The 22,274-nt window shown below is 34.5% G+C and overlaps 6 protein-coding genes across 7 annotated transcripts; 3 read left to right on the top strand and 3 right to left on the bottom strand.

Moving 5' to 3' along the window:
• The first annotated feature begins 6 nt into the window (after positions 1 to 6).
• On the top strand, positions 7 to 2,102 carry LOC106759043 (isoliquiritigenin 2'-O-methyltransferase). The gene is made up of 4 exons (XM_014642055.2): positions 7 to 530; positions 1,113 to 1,426; positions 1,509 to 1,573; positions 1,685 to 2,102. Exons 1-4 carry the CDS (start codon positions 106 to 108, stop codon positions 1,979 to 1,981), a joined length of 1,101 nt encoding a protein of 366 aa, XP_014497541.2. The 5' UTR covers positions 7 to 105; the 3' UTR covers positions 1,982 to 2,102.
• Positions 2,103 to 2,187: 85 nt separating this feature from the next.
• LOC106759356 (probable mitochondrial saccharopine dehydrogenase-like oxidoreductase At5g39410) lies at positions 2,188 to 4,643 on the bottom strand. The gene is made up of 2 exons (XM_014642501.2): positions 3,815 to 4,643; positions 2,188 to 2,963 (listed from the first exon to the last, which is right to left on the bottom strand). Exons 1-2 carry the CDS (start codon positions 4,478 to 4,480, stop codon positions 2,271 to 2,273), a joined length of 1,359 nt encoding a protein of 452 aa, XP_014497987.1. The 5' UTR covers positions 4,481 to 4,643; the 3' UTR covers positions 2,188 to 2,270.
• An 81-nt stretch (positions 4,644 to 4,724) lies between these two features.
• LOC106759357 lies at positions 4,725 to 5,918 on the bottom strand. The gene is made up of 2 exons (XM_014642502.2): positions 5,684 to 5,918; positions 4,725 to 5,608 (listed from the first exon to the last, which is right to left on the bottom strand). Exons 1-2 carry the CDS (start codon positions 5,829 to 5,831, stop codon positions 4,842 to 4,844), a joined length of 915 nt encoding a protein of 304 aa, XP_014497988.1. The 5' UTR covers positions 5,832 to 5,918; the 3' UTR covers positions 4,725 to 4,841.
• A 2,864-nt stretch (positions 5,919 to 8,782) lies between these two features.
• LOC106758143 (ATP-dependent zinc metalloprotease FTSH 6, chloroplastic-like) lies at positions 8,783 to 9,662 on the top strand. The gene is made up of 2 exons (XM_022780174.1): positions 8,783 to 8,876; positions 9,061 to 9,662. Exons 1-2 carry the CDS (start codon positions 8,783 to 8,785, stop codon positions 9,660 to 9,662), a joined length of 696 nt encoding a protein of 231 aa, XP_022635895.1.
• Positions 9,533 to 11,683, bottom strand: LOC106758142 (pentatricopeptide repeat-containing protein At3g29230). The gene has a single exon (XM_014641077.2). It carries the CDS (start codon positions 11,552 to 11,554, stop codon positions 9,740 to 9,742), a length of 1,815 nt encoding a protein of 604 aa, XP_014496563.1. The 5' UTR covers positions 11,555 to 11,683; the 3' UTR covers positions 9,533 to 9,739.
• Positions 11,684 to 16,958: 5,275 nt separating this feature from the next.
• LOC106759365 (probable WRKY transcription factor 3) lies at positions 16,959 to 22,001 on the top strand. Of its 2 annotated transcripts, none has more exons than XM_014642510.2 (4): positions 16,959 to 17,447; positions 18,442 to 19,169; positions 19,255 to 19,413; positions 21,402 to 22,001. In XM_014642510.2, exons 1-4 carry the CDS (start codon positions 17,061 to 17,063, stop codon positions 21,682 to 21,684), a joined length of 1,557 nt encoding a protein of 518 aa, XP_014497996.1. In that variant the 5' UTR covers positions 16,959 to 17,060; the 3' UTR covers positions 21,685 to 22,001. The 2 variants fall into 2 exon arrangements, with proteins under 2 accessions (XP_014497996.1, XP_022635742.1); XM_022780021.1 differs by lacking the exon at positions 16,959 to 17,447 and adding an exon at positions 17,499 to 17,936.
• The last annotated feature ends 273 nt before the right edge of the window (positions 22,002 to 22,274 follow it).

The raw sequence follows: 22,274 nt of genomic DNA, 5'->3' as shown, positions 1-22,274 counted from the left end.
ACGTTACCCCACAAGTGTTAAAGTGGCTATAAAAACAGCACGTAAATAAGGAAACCAAAACAGAGAAAAAAAAACATATACAGAACTGCATTAACCGACATTAACATGGAATTGTGTTTCTCAGAGAAGGACACTGAAACCACCCTCCGTGCCATGGTGCTGGGTTCCAACGTGGTGTTTCCCGCGGCTCTAAACGCTGCAATTGAGCTCAACGTGTTTGACATAATTGCGAAGGAAGGTTCAGCGGAGAGTGGTGGGTTCATGTCACCCCCTGAAATCGCTTCCAAGTTATTGATACCAAGACAACAACAACACCACCGTGATTTGGCCAATCGACTGGAGCGTTTGTTGCGATTGCTTGCTAGCTACTCTCTTCTCACTGTTTCTTCTCGCAGCGACGGAGATGGTGGCAGCGTGAGAGTTTATGGAGTTTCCGAATCGGGTAAATACTTCGTGCGTGATGAAAATGGTGATGGTTACCTCGCTTCTTTCACTTCGTTTCTGTGTCACCCTGCATTATCAGGGGTGTGGTAAGTGTTTTCATTAGTAAATTAGTAATCATCGTTTGCAAGATATATTTGTATGAATTGAACTGCACGAAATTTATTATAATATCAGATAAGTATAAATTAACCATTATTTTTACTGTTTAAGTTAATAACTATGGTTGACTTAAAGAAAAACTTCTATTAGTAGAGCACCTGACCAGAAGTGTTTGGAAATAAAAATTGGCTCTTAGAGTAATTTGATTCAAGTTGCTCAAGGGCATTGTTTAAATTAAGAGACTGATCTGTTTTTTCATTGGAGATGACATAAGTGAAAGAGTGAGGTGATTAAGTTTAGATTTAGAGGTTTTTAAATTGAGAATTTGTTTGCATGACAGGCAGATTAACTCGGTGAATTTTAATAATGTAATGTAGATTTAATAACATCGATGTTTTTAAGAATGAAAAAATAACTTCTTGTTTAAAAGATCATTGTGATGAATTGATTTAACTCTCATAATGTAAGCATGAATCTTATCATTTGAATGATCTAAAAGCTTTTGAAATGTTTTCTTATTAAAATAAGAAGAAATATGATTTAGAAATGCTGACTTTGCCGTAATGTAGGCTGAATTTTAAGGAAGTGGTTATTGATCCTGAGATTGACCTATTCAAGAAGGTTCATGGAATGTCCAAGTTCGAATACTTTGGGAAATATCCTGAAATAAACCACGTATTTAACACAGCAATGCATGACATTTGCACCACCCACATGAAAAAAATACTTGAAGTATACACAGGATACGAGGGCATATCAACTTTGGTTGATGTAGGAGGTGGAATTGGACAGTGTCTCAAAATAATCATCTCCAAATACCCTTCAATTAAGGGAATTAATTTTGACCTCCCACATGTAATTGAAAACTCATCACCCATTCCAGGTAAACCAATAAAACTTACTTATTTCTGGGCATGTAATTGATCAATCACCTTTACCATAACTGTGACGGCTCGTTCATTTAGGGGTTGAGCATGTTGGGGGGAATATGTTTGAAGGTGTTCCACAGGGTGACGCAATTATGCTTAAGGTTAGTAAACATATTACCTAAACTTCAATGATCTTTTTCTATCAGATGTGTAATGAAGAACCAACCAATTTTTATTTTCTGTGTGTTTGTACTTTGCTAACATTGTTACAGGCTATAACCCATAATTGGTCCGATGAAAAAGTCATAGAACTTTTGAGCAATTGTCACAAAGCTTTGCCACCAAAGGGAAAGGTCATTGTTGGGGATTTCATACTGCCAGAAGATCCAGAACCCACAAATGAACATAAAATGATTTCAATTCTTGATAACATCATGTTTATTACTCCTGGTGGAAGGGAAAGAACTGAGAAAGAATTTGATAGTCTGGGCAAGAGTTCTGGATTTTCTAGGTTTGAAGTTGTCTGTCGAGCTTTCTCTACAATGGCTGTGATGGAATTTTACAAATAAGTACACCGTGTCAGTAATAATTTGGCAGTTCAAATTCGAATAAAAAGAGAACATGAATTTCCTTATGCCACTATTGTACCAAATAGTAAGTTAAAATAATATCTTTTGAGACATGTTTTTATATTCTGCTTAACGTGATTCTGCCATTTTTTGAACTATCACTAGACAAAAGTAAATGAGTAGGTATAACATATAACAGACGACGATTCAATGACTGAAAGCATATCAAGCCAAATCTTAGTATAAAAGTTCGTTTTAAGGAGTACATTTCTATGAAACAGCAAAAGAGTCAAGAAGAAATATTGCTTTTTGAGATGACATCAAAGGATATTCCATTTTGTTGAAGTCTTTCCTGGAGATCAGTTGGACCAAAGATAATCCCAGGAGGGTAAACTCCTCCTTTTGGAAGGTTCTCGCGTTGGCTGAGAAGAATGAGAGCACACTGAATAAGAATTATTGGTGTAGTTAGATATCCAACTTCAGGTCCCATTACCCTTGTTACAATCTCCATGTTAGGTTTTGTGTTTCCCTGAGCAGCAATAGTCCTATCACTAAAACCATGTCCAACAAACCACATCTTGAAGGAAGCACTTGCCACCTCCTCTTCAGAGGGGCCCTTCTTCCTGAACCAACCAAGGCTGAATATTTCAGGAAATTTCAAAAGAAGCCACCTTCCAAAACTAGTGCTTCCTAAAAGACCAATGAAAACTCCAACCATGATGATTCGGAGAATGCCCAACAAAGATTTTGTGCCTATTTTCACACCAAAATGAGCTGGCTTCACAGTTGACCAGAAGGCTTCTCTTTTCTCAACCATTTCAGCACTCTCACTCAGCCCAGGGAGACCCTGAGGGTTTTCTGTCAGAGTTGACAGAGTTCTCCGAACTACAATTGAATCTGCTGAAGGTAGCTTCACTGCCCAAAGGCCAATTTTCTTCTGTTTCTCTATAGTTTCTCCTTTTGAAGGAGGAGGTCCAGGGATCTACAACCATGAAAATGTAAGTTCTTAAATGACACAATTTTAACGAGTTAGTAGTGAACACTATAAACAATAACTTAAGTTAATCTCCGTCAAAGACATGGTGACTAAATTAGAAAAGAAAAGCAAGAAAGAAGGAGAAAAGGATGATAGTGTGCTCAAGTAATTATAGATCTTATGAAAAAATGACAATAATCCACTATGAAAGTAAGAACTAAGAAGCATACTTTTACACGACGACATATTTTCCGTTAAACAACATTTACACATAATATTAATAACTGTCCAATTCTCATTCATATATATACCTTGTACAACTCTAGGAGAGACCTTCGAAAATCAGATTTCTATAATAACTAAATTAACTTCTATTGTTCTGACAATGGATACCTTTAACTGATATTTCCATAGCCATCATTTACAGATAGCGGTAGGCAGCAGGTGAATCCAAAACACTGTAGTGAGATAGCATACAGCAAGAATGCTACTATTTTAGATTTGTTTACATATTCAATAATTATTACTAGACACCTATGGATGCTGAAGAATTGAAAAAGAAAAAGAAAAATCCATAAAGTATTCAATCAACAATGAAAAGTTAAACATATCAAGCAAAATATACAAGTGTAACAACAAAATCAAGGAAATAAACGTTTAAGTCTTGAAGTAACCAAACATTAAAATTCAAATAAAAGTTTTTTAATATCACTTTCATCACTGCTAAAGTTCTAAAGATCTTTTCCTATCCCTCGTTTTCAGTTTCATAACACCCATGACCTTCTGTGGTTATGTTGATTTTGAATCCAAGAAAACAAAAATGAGAAGAAAAAAAAAAGATCAAGTGGTAATGTCACCTGAGGCCTAGGTTTTCTAGGCCGCGACCTTCTGAGTTGCTGCAACATGTGCGCATTGGCGACGCCGAGAACCGCGGATTCGTAAGTGGCAAAGTTTCCCACAATTCTCTTCTCCGATTCCAGCGCCACGTAAGCCTCCACACGGTTCGGCGCCGCGGGCTCCACCCACTGCCTCGAGTTGAACATCACGCCGAGCTCCGCGGGCACGGAGTCGAAGCCGCAGGCCGAGATCACGAGCGCCCCGCTCTCCTTCGCGTGGTCGTGGTACTTGGCCTCGACGCGCTCCATGAACTCAGGCTCGCCGGAGATGTCAAGGTAGTCGCAGCCGGCGGCCGCGCAGGCAGCGACGACAGGCTCGCCATGGAGGCGGAAGGGACCGACACAGTTGAGGAGGAGGCGCGTGCGGGCGCAGAGGGCGCGGAGGGAGGAAGGGTCGGAGGTGTCGGCGGTGAGGATGGGAAGCGAGAGTTGAGGGTTGGGCCGGGAGGCCCATTCCAGGGCCTGGGAAAGCTTTCGCGGGCTTCGGCCCGCTATGGCGATGGACTTGAGCGGCGAGGATGGGGTGTTAAGGAATTTGAGAGCTTCTCGGAGAACGTATTTGCCTGTGAATCCTGACGCCCCGAGTATTACAACATCGAAACGACCACCGTTTTGCTCTTCCTCCATGTCTGCTACAAGTAAGTAACCCAACCACACCTCCACACTCTTCTTCCCCTCGCCTTTCGGTGGTTCTCCCAATAAATATGTACTTATGTGTGATTATTCTTCGATAATTGATTTATAATATGCAATATTTGCCCTTTTACATGTTTATTATGGTCATGGTAATATAAATCCCAAGTCCTTGTTGAATGAGCAATACATTTAGGAATTGTGTTAAATTGAGTAGATGTTTGGTAGCGGAGTTAGATTAGATTAAGTTCAATTGAAATCCATTAATTTGGACAGTTAAACATACCAAAAGACAATAATTAGGAAAATAATTATAATTTACAACGCTGACAGATAGTAACTGTCACATTTCGATTCACATCACCTTTCTTCTGGACATAAGCCCAAGAACTTCATCCCAAAGCCCAACACTTCCGACTCTGCCAAGCCCAACAACACTTGGGCTACATGCAGCGACGGTCCAATAGCCAGCCCTTATCTCATCTCTGAGTTGGTCTCTCTCCCAGCCACAGTAGCCATCAAAGAACCTAAACTCCCCAAGCCCAACGACATTTCTCTTGACCATTTCCGCAGCACAACCCACACTCTCTTTTGCCCCATAATACAAGCCCTTCATCACTTCTTCAAACACCCCACTCTTCCCCACTCCATCATCACCACCCTCACCCTCTTTTGGACTCAATAGAAACAGCCCTTCCTCCAAGGGACCCCCAAAGAACAAGGGACTGTTGGAAAACGTCCCCTCCACATCTAACGCCGTTGATCTCGTCTCTTTGATGGACATCAGGGACGGTCTATTCAGGATGAGCCCCGATGGCCCTATGGGCCCGGTTGACAGCAGAAGGATCACCGTCCGCTCGAAGATGTGGACCCCATCCAGCTTTTCGGTCGCAATTAGCAAGCACCCCTTTTCGGGCTCGTGGATTACGTGGGCCCATTTATCGGCAATGGTGATGGCTGGAGGATGATCCACCACAGTGTCTGGATCATTCATCTTAGAAACCTCCTCCGGCCTTTGCAATTGCTCTCCCGCCACCAGTTTTGCACGGAAAGATCGCCAATCACCACTTAGTCTGGGCTTCTCATCATCATACAACGGTGACGATGATGACATGTGGCAACCTATCATGAGATTTGAAGCTTTTTTAAGATTAAAAACATTGTATTAAGAGCAAGATGTTAGTGTGAGGAACTTACATGATATGGGAAATGGGGTTGTAACTTTTGTAGAGTGGAAAGGTTGAAAAGATCGCTTGGAGTGTGATAGAGAGGCGTTTCTGGCAGTGGGGATGACTTGATCTGTGGATATGGCGAAGGAATTGTGGGAGAGAAAACATGCTTCCATGTTTGTTTTTGGACAGATAACAAGAGTGAAATGAAATGAATTGATGAGAATTCTGTAGAATGTGTATAAATGTAGAATGAGGCTTAATGTGCACCACAAATTTATTTTGTACGGTATCTACATCTTTTTTATATTTTTTGACAGTGGCATCTAATCCAAGTTGGGTGTCTCTGAAGTATGGGTCATTGGATAAACACGTAGGGTTCTTTATTTGGTAGTGTTGGATGGATCAAACCCTTTTTTGGCTATGTGTCAACTTCTTTGCCACTAACTTGTTTCTACACCAACTTCCAACTTTGAAAATTTTCACAACTTGTGGACGTTGGAAAATGTCATCATAGAGAACTACACGTAGGATTCAAAAGATAAAAAGAGAGTAGGATATTAGTCTTGTATTACTTTCTGAGGATTCCTCAAAATTATCATCAAACTCCTTTTTTATCCATAATCCAATACATTTATTTATTTGAAAAACAATGACACCCCATAATTTTTTGACAAATATTAGATTATGTATTCCTATGAGGTTCCTTCAGATTTTTGCAAAAAAGAGTTGAGTGATTTATTTTTGTTTTTGTCATATCATTGTGGGAAGCAAAGATAATATATTAAGTAATTTGTTGAACAGACGTATTCTAACCGTACTGAGTAACTATAATGAAAGTTACTTAATAAATATACTATAAAAATAATTGTAAATGGGATAACATATTGTCAGATTATCATAACTATATTATCTATTTTTACAAAATAAGGTACTTAATTTTTCTAGAGCTAAGAGCTTTTATATAAGGAATATTTGACATAGCTTTTTCCTTTAATTGAAAAGAAAACAAAAAGCGAGAAATAAGCTAACCCAAACATACCGAGTACACTTCCCAGAGAAAAATAATTCAGAATCAAAAGTATCGAATAACATTTATTGCAGAAAAAGAAAGAGGTTTCAAGCTACTTACGGTTCAGAGTGTCACCATGAGATCTTTTGGCCATCAAAGAGAAGTTAACTGGGATGAATATATATAAAAAAGGAAAAAGTCTCTTTAACACTTCAACACTAGTTTATGATTAGTCCATTTCAAATATTTTAAAATAAATCCAAACAAACCAATAAAACAGTAACACATATTCTATTATAAAAACATTATTAAAAAAAGTTATTAAAATATGTGTTAAATGTATAGCAGTACAATATTTTGTTTTTTAGGAAGGAATTTAAGAATGAATTGATTTTTATTTTTTTAGAGAATTAATAATGAATGAAAATAAATTTAAATGTAAAGTTTATGAAAATTAATGTAAAATTTGATAAATGTGATAAATTAAAAAATATTATTTAATTAATAAAAATTAAAAATTATTAAAATATCATAAAAGTAATATAAAATAATAATTATTAATATTATATTTAATTGTAAAAATATGTGTGAAGAATAAAAAAATAAAAATTAATTTAGTAAATTGAAATAATTATAACAACTACATTCAACGTACTTAAATCACATCAAACAGCCATACCAATCTTCAAATTTTATCTTTTCAATCCACCAGATATTTATTAAAAAAAAAAATACGCTTGCTTTCAACGTTAATTTTACTATGCATCAGGCAGATTCTTAGCAAATCAATAACACCCAATATCCATACATCAAATGCAAAATTACAACAGCATTATTAGCATATATAAGCTTTATAACCATTAGAAACAGTACCAGAAAGTCCTGAAATAGCAATACTACTATTTAACACTACTTCTCTGCAGAGTGTTTATAACCAACGAGATTTGCATATACTTTCACATACCCTTCTTCTAGGTTAAAAAATTTTCCCAGCAACCTTTTAACACTTAAAACAACCCCTATCCTCAAATTATAACATTATCTCAAAAATCTGAAATACAAAGTATCAACACATAACACTTACAAAAATTTATGCTAACTCAACTAACAATTATTCAAAACACAGTATCTTTTAATGGTTATCCTAGTTCACTGGTTTAGTATATATAACTGATGTAACTAGTTTAATCAACCTATACCCATACATACATTCTCTATGTTATTTTGATCACAGACCCAATACATCCAGAAAACTCATTTCAGCATGCAAGATTCATTAGTAAAACATTGGTTTCGTCTTATCATATGATGCTCAGATTAATTAAACAATTTATTTCCAGATTCAAATCAATAATTCCCTTCCTTAGACTAGCATTATATCCATGATTTGGTTTTCAGAATATCACACCACATAGTTCGACTAAGTTTCAGAATGCTTATGATACTCGCATGTCAATTTGAACATACGATAGGCAGCTTTAGTTTATGCAAGATTATCTACTAATTAGAATACTCTTAATACAGTTTTCAACCCAATTCAGAACTCATTCTGACATATATCAGTGTAGCAAACTCATACACGCATAAGATACAGCTAATCAGGTTAAAAAAAACATGACGCACAATGATTCAGAGTATCGGTTTTGTTGATATCTGGGCAATCTAAGCTCGAGGGGTAAGGTTAAATAAGCCTCATCAGATGGAGGAAAAAAGAATATAATTCTAAAATTAGGAAAACATAACAGAAAGACGAGATTCCTTTGCTAAAATTCAACAAGAAAAAAAACCCCATAATCTCTTTGCGCATGTTAAGACTATAGAGAATGACAACAAATCTGTTTGAGTGGTAATAAAAAACAGGAAAGTAGCCATAGCTGCCCATAATATCATTTAGATTAGATAAGACTTTTCTTCTATACACCTCATTTTGATTTTTATGTTACTTTTGCCCTCTGAAATAGGGCTCTAAAATGCACGCTTGCCCTCTGAAGATGCGTATTTATTTTGCTAACTCCATTACTATTATAATTGCAAAAAATTCTACACTTTCTCCAGCATAATTTGTATGCCGATGCAGCAAATCTTACTCAGAGAGCAAAACACTCGCGTGCCAATATGGACTCCATCACTCTCACTGCAGCATGGACTCTCGGGCTGCTGGATGAACCATGGGAGACTATATGCCTCACGACGACCTTGCATAAAAATGGTTTCATAATTCTCAAGCAGGTGAACTGAGAGAAAAATCAGTGCTCACCAATCAGTTCAAGCCTAATTTATTTTTCTCTCAATAATACTCGCAATCAAAGTAAACAATGAGAATGTTGATATTTCATGGCAAGTAAGATGATTTTAAAAGGAGTATATGTTCTTGTATAACTGATTTCTTTTAGTATGTCACTTCCACCTCGGTATAAACTACTATATTGAGCAACCTAACGTTATTTCCTCTGATGATACTAACTTCAGGAGCAAGGCAAAGTTTGAGATGGAACCAAATACGGGAGTGACATTTGAGGATGTAGCAGGAGTTGATGAAGCCAAGCAAGATTTCCAAGAGATTGTTGAGTTCTTGAAGACCCCAGAGAAGTTTTCAGCCGTTGGAGCCAAAATTCCGAAAGGNGTTCTTTTGGTAGGGCCTCCGGGGACTGGAAAGACATTGCTGGCCAAGGCAATTGCAGGAGAGGCTGGGGTTCCTTTCTTCTCCCTATCTGGATCGGAGTTCGTTGAGTTGTTTGTGGGTGTAGGGGCCTCAAGGGTGAGGGATTTGTTCAATAAGGCCAAGCAAAATTCACCATGTTTGGTGTTCATTGATGAGATAGATGCTGTAGGAAGGAAGAGAGGAACATGTATAGGTGGAGGGAACGATGAAAGAGAACAAACAAAAAGGTCTGCCAGCATTAGTAGGAAGGCAGATGATGCTTGCACCATAAGCATAGGTTCTGCCATTTATACAACTTTGTTGCTGAACCAGTGGTTGCAACCAATAATATGATTTGTATATATGCATTTCTTGAAGCATCAAATCAGTTGTGCTGTGCAAGCTAATGCAACCAATGATTTCATTCGACTCTATTGGTGTATCATTGGAACAGATCCAACCTGCTGGAGGTCCTCTACCAATCTGTCAATCATCCGATATATATCATCTGATTTAGGGTGTGACCGATCAAATACAGTAAATTCATGCACTTCTTCCTCTACCTCTATGAAACTAGCCCCTGAAGGCTTTTGGCTTCCTGTATTCTTCATTTGTAACCTTACACTGGCCACATTCATCCAATCTCCTGCTTGAGCATAAATATTTGACAGAAGGGAGTAATTCCCAGCATCTGATGGCTCCAACTTAAACAGTTGTTCACACACGGCTCTTGCAAGATCTACATCATTATGCATCCGACAAGCATTCAGAAGAGTACCCAATATAATGGCATTTGGTTCCATAGGCATGCTGCGCAGAAGCCTGAAAGCTTCTTCTAGGTGTCCCCCACGTCCAAGAAGGTCCACCATGCAACCATAATGCTCAATTTCAGGAACGATCCCGTACATTTTCTCCATTGAATAAAAGCATTTGCGCCCTTCGTTAACAAGTCCTGCATGGGTGCAAGCACATAAAAGGCCAATAAATGTACATCTATCTGGCTCAAAACCTTCGTCTACCATCCTAGAGAAAAGCTCAAGCGCTTTCTTGCCATGTCCATGCAGGGCAAACCCCTGGATCATGGAATTCCAAGACACCACATCTCTCTTCGCCATCATTCCACTAAAGACTTCAGACGCAGCATCCAAACAACCACACTTCGCGTACATATCAATAAACGCATTCAACACCTTACTGCTACACCTAAACCTCCACTTCTTCACAGACGCGTGAATTCTACTCCCTAACTCAAGCATTCCAGACTCAGCACAGGCCGCCAAAATACTAAACAAAAACCCATCGTCAGGCCTCAACCCAGCCTCCTCCATTTTCCCATATAACTCGGTCGCCTCCCTCGCATTCCCCTTTTCAGCATACCCCGCTATTATCGTCGTCCAAAGCACCACATTCTTCCCCGGACACCTATCAAACAGCACCCTCGCCATATCCATGTCACCTGCCTTACTATACCCACAAACCATAGTCGACCATGAAACAACATTCCTCTCCGGCATTCTCTCAAACAGCTCAAACGCCTTCTCCATCTCCCCAGCCTTGGTGTACCCATCCAACATCGTGTTCCAACTAACCATATCCCTTTCAGGCATTTCATCAAACAGCTTGCACGCACACTCCAATTCCCCAAATCGGACCAACCCACCAATCATGGAGTTCCAAGTGACCACATCCCTGTCCTCCATGACCAAAAACAAGGTCATGGCCGCATCAAGCCCGGAACTCCCGCACCTAGAATACGAATCAATGAGTGAATTGGGCACGAAAATATCCCCGTAGAGACCAAATTTTTCAACATGGGCATGAATCATTCGGACCAAGGGAAGCGAGGAAGAATCGATACAAGCCTTAAGGAGAGAAGGGTAGGTGAAGTTATCAGGAAAGAGACCGTTCTTCTGCATTTGGAGGAAAGCGTTGAAGGGTAGCGAGGGGTGTGAGTGGTTATTGGCGTGAGCTCTGATGATGGAATTGTAGAGGTGGACATTGGGGTGGGGAAGCTGGTTGAAGACGTTGACTGCGGCAGTGAGGTGGCGGCAGAGGGAGAAGGCGGCGATGAGTTTGGGAGCGACGAAGAGGTCATGGTGGAGATTGGCTTTAAGAATTTGGGCAAGGATTTGGTTGACATGGTTGAGGTTGGTGCACTTGTGGAGGTGACAGAGCTTCTCTTCCAGTAACCTCCGGCGAGAAAACCATGTGGGCACTCTCCCTCCCACCGGAATTTGCATTTGCATAGCCACTCAAACACTATATTCGGCAAATAACAGTAACTTCACTTCCTGGTTACACCACTATTATACGTAGAAAATTTTATAAATTGTTGAAATGATTCAGATCGGCCCATTTGTGTTGACAAAGCCCATTTTCCAGCTAACATTTTCATGGTTCTTAGACTTTCATAATTTCATCATAAATTTCAGTATATTTCGAGATTACAATTTTACCTTTTAATTTAAAATTTTTATTTTATAAACAATCCAGAAATGTTTTCACTTCACAATCTAAAATAAACAATCTATATTTTAGATTTTACTTCCAAAATACAAAATTATATTTTAGATTGTATGTTTTAATATATAAAATAAAAAATACATTGTGGAATGCACAACCTAATGTGTATATACATTCCATAAATGAAATATATATTTTTTTTTTATTTTAGAGTATAAATTTATGTTTTAGAATATACAACCTAATGTATATATTTATATTTTAGAATGTACAACCTAATATGTATAAATTTATATTTTTGACTAAACCTGTAAAACACAAAATTAAATTTCTAATTATACATTATAAATAAATAAATAATACATTTTATACTAATTATACATTATAAATAAATAAATAATACATTTTAAATTTTATAAGCCGAGTTACTTGAAAAATTTAAAAATAAATTATTAATTATAGAATTCAAATATATTTGAAATAAACATATACAATAATAAACCTCGTCGTTTTTAAACCATATATTAAGACCACTTTAGATCTGAACTCTCAAACATTGTAGGAATTATTAAATGCATAAAACACACATATATTAAAACAAATACATTTAAATTTTATTTTATTTCTTATCTCTTTTATTTTCGTCCAATTTTAGTGTATGTTTTACAAACCAATTAAATTCACTACTGATATAAACCCATTTCAATCTGTTTTAAACAAATAAAAATAAAAAATATTTAAAATTGAAATCTCATCAATGAAATAAATTTTCTCTTTTTTTATTAAATTATTTCAATAAAACAGTATCACTCCTATTTTTCAATTATATAATTATTAGTTGAGAAAAAAGAGACTGACCCAGGAGACCAGCCTAGACTTATATAACCTAAATGTCTCAAGACAAAAATAAAAAATAAAAAAAATATTTAATATCTTGACAGTGAAAGTGTGGCGTTTGGCAAGTTGTTTGGAAGCACGTTTGCATATAGTTGCTGTCAAATAGATGTATTAGCAAGTGGCAGTGTCATGCCATTTCACCAGCTAACCAAACTCAACTTGCTTTATACCAAACTATCTCACACTTTCATATTCATATACCTCAAACTACAACATTGTATAAAAACATTCTTAATCCACTCATTCGTTAAACATATTTAAACACTATCAACTCTACTTTATTATTTTATTATTATAAACTAAAGTATGTGTAGATTAATATTAGTGATTTTCTACTTAAAAGATAATTAAAAAGAAAATTTAAATATAAGTTTAAGTTTCCTATTATATAAAAAATATAAAATTAAACAAGATTCATAAATTTAAATGTCTTAAATATTTGGATTTTGTAAAATAAAATTTTTTTCGAGACATGTAAATTTATTATCTTTAAAAACTTATTTATTGTGTGTTAAGTAAGTCTTAAGAAATTTTTCAAAAAAATTTATGAAGACATCAAAACTAATAAATAACTCTAAAAAGGTAAAAATATATATATATATATATATATATATATATATATATATATAATATTGTAAGAAAGAAATATAAAAAGGAATAGAATAAGGTAAATAGAAGAATGAGAAAAAGTTGTGTATTTTGAAATAACACATGCTAACAACTTTTTTATAACAATTTTTTTACAACGGTTACATGTCATTATTTTATTAATATGTTTGAATTTATTTTTAAAAAATATTTTAAACGAGTTACCATATATACATTGTCAAAATGTTGTTAACAAAAATTGTTAAAAAAACACTTTTTATTTTGGAATGATCACAAACGGATAATGATATTTAGACAATATTTTTTTGACAACATTTGAACATCATCTACGTGACATCCTGTGATTGGTCCAAAATCACTAAAAACTATTCTCAACCTTTTTTGGAACAACATTTATAATATTATTATGACAATGTCTGTTGTATTTTTTCCGTAAGTAAAGACCCATCATACTTAAAAATGATTTTTGTATTTTTTAAATATTAAAATATAAAAATTATAATTATTTAAATTAACATGTTATGTTAATTTTAATTAGAAAAATTTAAACTTCTTAATCCATTAAGCAACGTAAAATTGATATATTAAAAGGGTCAACTAGAATGTGAAATGAGTGAGTTGCTAAGAGCACTTTGTCCTCTCATTCATAGTGCATGATAATGAACTAAAATTTAATGTGCCTTTAAAATTTAGGCCACTTGCTCCTTTATTCAGGACCCACTCTCCTTCTTCCTTTTAGCTGGCATTGCTATTTATTGCTACTTCTCTATTGCCACTTCAGTTTACTGAATTCATATTTTATAGTTAAAGAAATGTAATTAAATTTAGTTCATAAAATTTGTAAACTATAATAGAACTATATAACTTCCATTTTATATCATAAATAGCACATTTCTTTTTCAGATAAAATACTTCCTTTTTGGCATGGTTTCATTTATTTATTTGATTTTGATTTCTGAATTTAAAGAAGACAATAATTTCATAGAGCATGGTTTATCTTATTCCACCTACACAATCCTATCAAACTAAACTATATTCCAGGTGCTTAGAACATTCTATCTTTTGCAAATTAAATTATTTGATTTTTATTAGTTTACATTTTTAATTTGATTTAGTGAAAACAAATTAATTCAATCGTTTTGGGGGAAAACTGTTGCCTCGTATTTACATATAACACATCTAATTAACATAACATTACATAAAAATAATTATAATTTTTTACACGGACATTGTATTTGTAAAAAAAGAATAGCATGTTAGGAGACACAAATCATAATCAATTATATATTAAAAAAAATACATAATGAATAATTTATCAGTATTGCTATATCTTTGTTGTCATTAATAAAAGTAATAAGAAAACTTTCTTATCCTACAATTTAAACCATTTATACATCTTACGTAAAAATTTCAAGTTGTTTTGTTAAAGAGAGTAAAATAAATTGAATTTAATAGATATATAGTTCGAAAAATGATACTTTGACTCCTCTGACATGACAAAATTTTGATACTATTGACGTATAAGTATTTAATTGATCTGTTATTTTTTTTTATTTTTAAACTTCAACCAATGAAAAACTGACACTTCATTAGTGTCAAAATTTTGTCATATAATCAAAGTATCATTTTTCATATAGTTCAGTTGACATTACCATGTTTTTTTGTGGAAAATACTTAAACTTAAAGAAACGATGAACTTCAAATAAATCGATCAGTCATGAATTAGACTGAATACATTAATCAATATCAATGTTAATCAATTTAAAAGTAAATTATAAATTATATATAATTAAGACGTAATTATGTTAACATTAATAAAAAAAATTCTTTTTAAAACTTATAAATAGAGATTTTAGATATTTCAGGTAAAGAAGTTATGTGCATTTACTCCTATATTTATTGTTAATTATCAAACATTAATCTAATTTTGATATTGAAGTGTTTTTTGCACATATGCTTCTATGGATTTACATTTCAACGTTACACTTAAACTTCTGAAAAAAGTGTGAAAAAAGTGTGGAAAACTAAATTACTTTGAAGATTTTAACAAGATCTTTATGTAGAAGTGAAAGAATATCTTTAGAAAGGGTTCATTTTGTCTGTGCTAAATGGGACCCTTCAATGAAGTTATGAATTTTACAGTTGAATATGTTGAAGTAAGGGTAACAGCATAAAGCAATATCTGTTTCAGAAATGTGAAAGCATGGTGTCCCACTCTGTTCATCATGCTCACACGTTAATATAACTAAAACTATTTATTTTTTAGTTAAATATGTTTTTAATCTCTTAATTTTTAGTAAAAATTAGAATTGATCTAATTTTATCTTTTAACTTTAAAAATATGTTGATTTAGTTTTTTTAACCAATTTTTGTTAAGTTTATACTGTTTAACACATTTTTTTCTTCAATGTTAATTGAGAAATACATTTAAAACCTCAAATAAAATTAACAAAATTTGATTAAAAAGACTAAATTCATACAGTTTTAAAGATAAGAGACTAAATTAGTCTAAAGTTTCAAAGAGAGACTAATTCTAATTTTTAATAAAAATTAAGGGATCAAAAACATATTTAATCCTATACTTTTTCATAGTAAAAAAATTGTTTTCATTTAATCTCTTCGGTGTTATTCATCTTCATTTACAAAACTTTTTTTTTAAATAGTTTCTTTTACTATTTACCTTAGAAATTTCTGCAGGATAACACATTCCTGGGTTTTTTCAAGGTTTACAAATATGAATAACAAAGAGAAATATTAATAAAAGAAAAAATATGTATATTTCAAAATTCCATGAATCATTGACTATCTTTTGAACAATTAAATATTTATTAAAATTCCATGTATACTACCTCCATTCCTATATTTAGAGTATCTATTTTATAGTAAATATTTGCTAAAACTATTAATCTTTTTATATAATTTATTTTGATCTGTCTTTCATATTAATAGTTTTTGACTGTTCTTTTTTGTAGTCAACAAACAATAAATTTTAATCAACAGAGTAAACTGAATTTCTCTTATAATTAGAAAGAAATAGAAAAAGTATTAATTAATTGAATGGAAAATAATTATTCAAACTGTCTCTTATATTAATTATATTTACCAAAATATTTTAAAACCTTCATAATTTGTATAGTAAATAGAAAAAAAATAAAAATATAATTAATAAGACAAAATCCACATTCCTTTTAAGAAAAAGAAAACTGCCTATACAGGTTAATGAATTGAAAAAGAAAATTATAAATTATATAGATTATTAATAAATTTAATATTACTGACAATATTAATCAAACTATTAATTTTATAAATCCGATACCAGTAATAAGAAATGAAAAACAAACAAAACATAAAGAAGAAATGAGAACTTAGTAAAACAAACAAAAAGAAGAGAGAGTAAAACACAAAGACCAGTAATTTATATCATATTATAGATATTATTATATGATAACAAAACATATATATTAACTATATTTAGTATATTTTTTATTATTTTACCTTTTAATAAAAAATAAATGTATTTTTTAATAACTAATATCTAATTAAATAGTTTTGTTTTTTTAATAAGTTATTTTATTTAATAAAATACATAATTTTCATCCAATAATAATAATAATATTATTATTATTATTGAGTTTTGCACGACACCAATTGGACTTTGCGCTGAGAGTGTTGAAGATAACAACACAAAACAAAACGAAAATAAAGGAAACCCATAGTTTCGTGCCTTTCTCGCGCTATCTATCCATTTTATTTTCTCTTCCATAATTTTCTCACCCACCACCCATGTCCACTCCCAACGCCGACTCCGGCACGGCGCCGCATCCGCGCCCCACCATCACACTTCCTCCTCGTCCCTCCGCGGAGGCCTTTTTCTCCGCCGCTGGCGGTGCTAGCCCCGGTCCCATGACCCTCGTCTCCAGCTTCTTCGGTTCTGATGCCGCCGCCGACTGCCGCTCCTTCTCCCAGCTTCTTGCTGGCGCCATGGCCTCCCCGATGGCCTTCTCTGCCACCGTGGCCGACAACTCCGGCAAGGACGATGATGGGCCCCACAAGGGCTTCAAGCAGAGCAGACCCATGAATTTGGTCATTGCTCGTTCCCCTGTCTTCACTGTTCCACCCGGGTTGAGCCCTTCTGGGTTTCTTAACTCCCCTGGCTTCTTTTCCCCTCAGGTGATTAATTTCATTCGTGATAACGCTTCCTGAAGGTGTGTTGTGAGGATGAATTTCAGAAGGGTTGTGGTGTTTTTGTGAAGATGTGATTTTTTTGAAAGAAGGGTGTGGGATCGGTTGATGGGTATGGGGGATTGGAGTTTGGTGTTTTTGGGATTATCAGTGTCTTTGTAGGGAGGTACTTGTGGACTGTGATTGTAGTATATAGTACTCTCCACAGTTCAGATTTGATCTGGATTTTATTACAATTGTATTGTGCCGTGTGTTATGTTTTCAGTGGACTACTTCACTAGTGTCGAAGGATTTCTGGGTTGTGGAGTTGTATGGTGGATTTTCAGACAAGGGGTGGATTTTTTTAGCGCATTCAACTGCGTGAAAAGTATTGTTTTGGAGTAATACGATTACGAAGTTGGTGTTGTTGAATGGGTTGCTCTAGTGAAGCCAGTGGGATTTAGATCACACTTTTTCAAAATGTCAAAAGTTTTAGAGGTATTGTGTCCAAGTAAAATGGTGTTTGGTTGCATTACCCTGATTCGTCAGTGATAATTTTGATATGTTTTTTTGGCAATAACCGAAAATGAAGACAAAATTCGTGGCTGAAAAATGCGATCTCCGTGAGTCACTCGACAGTGAAAATAATCGAGACATTTTCGTTGTCCATGTCTATGTTGACTAGGAAACTCAATGATTGGATATATTTGTCTTCTGTTAACGGCTGTTTTAGCTTTGCATTCTACTTGTTCATTACTACATGGTAAAAATGTCATAAATGTTGTTGAAGATTCGTTTTGTCCTTAAAAATTTGTGTCTCTTTTATTTCTGGAATACTGTGCATGGTTATGTATGCATTCTATTACACATTTTGCTGGTCCTGCTGTTGGGGTATTTATTCATCATCATTATTATTATTATTATTTAATGTGATATTTTTACCATGGGATGGTGGATATACTTGTCGGAGGTTCTCACCATCTCTTCAATTTGATGTATACAGAGCCCCTTTGGGATGTCTCACCAACAGGCTTTAGCACAGGTTACAGCTCAAGCTGTCCTAGCGCAGTCTCATATGCACATGCAAGCTGATTACCAGATGCATCCAGTAACTGCCCCCACTGAACCACCTGTACAACAGCCATCTTTTGCTCTAAATGAAGCTTCAGAGCAGCAGATAGTTCCGTCTGTATCAGAAGCTAAAAATGCTCAACTGGAAACGTCGGATATCTCACAGGCTGATAAGAAATATCAGCTGGCTTCCCAGGCCATTGACAAGCCTGCAGATGATGGCTATAACTGGCGCAAGTATGGGCAGAAGCAGGTTAAAGGCAGCGAGTATCCAAGGAGCTACTACAAATGTACACATCTGAATTGCCTAGTGAAGAAAAAAGTTGAGCGTGCCCCTGATGGACACATAACTGAAATTATATATAAAGGTCAGCATAACCATGAAAAGCCTCAGGCAAATAGACGTGTCAAGGATAATAGTGATTCAAATGGAAGTGCAATTGTTCAGCCTAAGTCTGAGTCAAATTCACAAGGTTGGGTTGGACAACAAGTAAACAAGTTTAGTGAAAACATTCCTGATTGTTCAGTTCCTGAAAGTGACCAGATCTCCAACCAAGGGGCACCTAGGCAACTACTACCTGGGTCAAGTGGGCGCGAGGAAGTGGGTGATGTAGATAATAGGGAAGAGGCAGATGACATTGAACCAAACCCTAAGAGAAGGCAAGTTTAATCACGTTGATCCTTTATCATAGTGCTATGCACCTCTATAATTCTTCTCAATATAGGCTAAATTTCTGCTTTTCAGGAATACTGATCTTGCGGTTTCTGAAGTACCTCTTTCTCAGAAGACTGTCACAGAACCCAAAATTATTGTGCAAACAAGAAGCGAAGTTGATCTTTTGGATGATGGTTACAGGTGGAGAAAATATGGTCAGAAAGTGGTGAAGGGAAATCCTCATCCGAGGTGATTCTTTAACTCTTTGCTACAATATATCTTCTAAAAGACTTGTATGTCCATATTTCTCAAAAATTCAGAGTCTGTTTAATTCTTAACAGTATATCGCATTGGAATCATGTAACTAATTGTATAAAGTTTGATTACCTTAATAGATATGATATTAATCATAGATAGAAGAATCCTCTATTAGGTTTTCTGTATCTTCTTTTAAATTCCACTATAAAAATATCGAAGTCAAATTAATTAGCAAGCAGCAAATTTTTATGGTATAAGGTGAATCCGTGCTACCAGGTTATAAGAAGTTTAGGTTTGCTTTTTGCTTACACGAAATCCAGTCTGTGCTAAGTGTGTATAATGTGTGGTAATTTGTACTGTGAAATGACTCTCTCTATTTGTATATTATGCATTCACTTTAGTTGTTTTTAAATGGGTACGAAGTTCCTGAACAAATATAACACATTATGTATGTCTTTGCAAACTTCTAAATATTATGCCAGGGTTATTCGTCTAATGTAACAACTTTATTATCAGTGTAATTTCTGAAACTTAATAGGGAGTTTGCATGTGCTTCTTATACCTCAAGGAGGTCAATGTAAAATATACTCACAGACAAATCTGTGTTGATTGATACTACCTCTTTCAAAAATATCATTTTGTTTTGGATTATGAACATCTTAAATAAAGTGTATTTGATAATTTGACAATATTTCTCTTGTACTTCTTGATGTTTTGCTATCATTTCATTCAGTGGGAGATGTCAAGCAATAAGAATGAAGTTAGAGAAATTAATAGACATCTTCGTAGTTTCCTAAAGTAACAGATAAAATGAAACGAAATTTCTTCTGTAAGACTACTAATGTTTTGAGAAGGAGAAAGTATTATCTTTCCGTCTTACTGCTAAATTAACCTCACGTGCTTTTAGTTTTCTTCATATTGTGTACTATAAGTATTCGCTTAGAAATTTGCTGTCGCCTATCCTTGATTTCTGGCTTTTCATTTCTCTGTACAAATGATTTTCTGTGTCGGAATGTCTGCTTCTGCTTCCAGATTCGATTATAGAATTTTATCTGTCAGCTTCTATTAGCAATGTGATTGGGGACTATTACCCCAAATGTTGCGCTTGACAAATTTTTACTGGAAAATTGGGAGAAACTTGACATTTTATCTTGACAAATACGTTAATAGCCACCAGGAATAAGTACATTGTTATGTTTGTCACTTTTCATATTATTTTCAAGTCTTTCTTTAAATGAATCTTAGTGGTACATTTGATGGGAAATTTGGAATGCAATATGCAAAGTCGTTGAAAAGAATACGGTAACTAAAACTAAACCATTTGCTTGCTTTCCACGAAGCTTTTTAACGTATTTTAGTTGTTAATTCAGTTTCTATCCAATTTTTTAAATTTAAAATTAGAGAACTTTGTTGTTTCATCTTATAATTTAATAAAAAAATTTAAATTATCTCCTTGTTCTCACATTGTGTGTGCTCCTTTGATTCTAAAGTGTTTTCACTTTTTTTTTTTTCTGTACTGTTGTATTTATATTCTTACTGGGAGAATCTGTTGTGTTTCCCCACCTACATTGATGTTATTGAAACTTTTGCTGTTGTTTCTCGTAGCATTAGTCAGCGATCTGATTATCAGCACCACTTCAACTGTGTGATTAGTCTCTGAATTTCTGTATTCATTATAGCAATTTTTTTTTTACCATGAGATAATCGTAACATCAAGATTCAAGTTTTGTTCCCGTGCCCTCAACCCTCACTGAAATGTATGATGTTCGATAGAAAATGTTTCTTTCTTTTGTTTCCTTGAAGGTAGTGTGTTCTCATCTTTTGATGCATATCTGTTTCCTTTGTTAATGTATATGAGGAGACAGTCACTCATTCTTTCAATCTGAATACAATTCGATAACCAGTGTTGTTTGTAAGCCTTGAATGTATTATGTTTTGTAATACTTGTAACTTGTTTGGTACTGAATTCGTATGGACAGGAGTTATTACAAATGCACAAGTGCAGGATGCAACGTGCGTAAGCATGTTGAGAGAGCTTCAACCGACCCCAAAGCTGTCATAACCACGTATGAGGGTAAGCATAATCATGATGTGCCTGCTGCTAGAAATAGCAGCCACAACACAGCTAATAGCAATTCAATGCCATTAAAACCGCACAATGTCGTACCGGAGAAGCACCCTTTGCTTAAAGACATGGATTTTGGAAGCAATGATCAAAGACCTGTACATTTGCGCTTAAAAGAAGAGCAAATCATAGTATAAAAGTGTGACGTCATGATTACTCATTCCACCTAAAGTACAGAATGAAGTTGTCAAGAAGATGAAATGGATAATACGAAGGTGTAGTCACTAGTCAGAGTTGACAATGGTCAGTGCATGTTTATTGTTTTCTATTTTCACTGTATGTAACACCTTTTGTACATCTAAATTATGGAATTGGTTGTATAAGATATCGTTTACAGGTATGAAGATCATTTAAACTAATGTACGAACATTATTATATAATTTATAAAATACTCCTTGTAAGCTGTAAGGCAGTTCTAGAGAGTACAAATAATTGGAATGCTTGTACTGAATTCCTTTTTGTATGTTATGGAAGTTTAAAGAATGACTTTGATAACTCCAATCATCTTGAATGGATTTATCTTATTTAGCCGTCCCCACTAAGTGGGACAGTGCTTAGATTTTTGTATTACAACCATGTAAACTGATTTTGTTAAGATTCCCGTAATGTGAAGTTGTTGAATAATGTTTAACTCATTATTGTTCACATGAGATAAATGAAGTTAAATGTAACAAAAAATTTGTCACTACTTTCAGCTACCTTGTACTTAATAAAGGAAGCACTGTGG

The sequence above is a fragment of the Vigna radiata genome, chromosome 4 (genome assembly GCF_000741045.1).
Source record: "Vigna radiata var. radiata cultivar VC1973A chromosome 4, Vradiata_ver6, whole genome shotgun sequence".
In the NCBI taxonomy this organism is placed as follows: Eukaryota; Viridiplantae; Streptophyta; class Magnoliopsida; order Fabales; family Fabaceae; genus Vigna; species Vigna radiata.
This window is presented reverse-complemented; position numbering and strand designations above follow the sequence as displayed.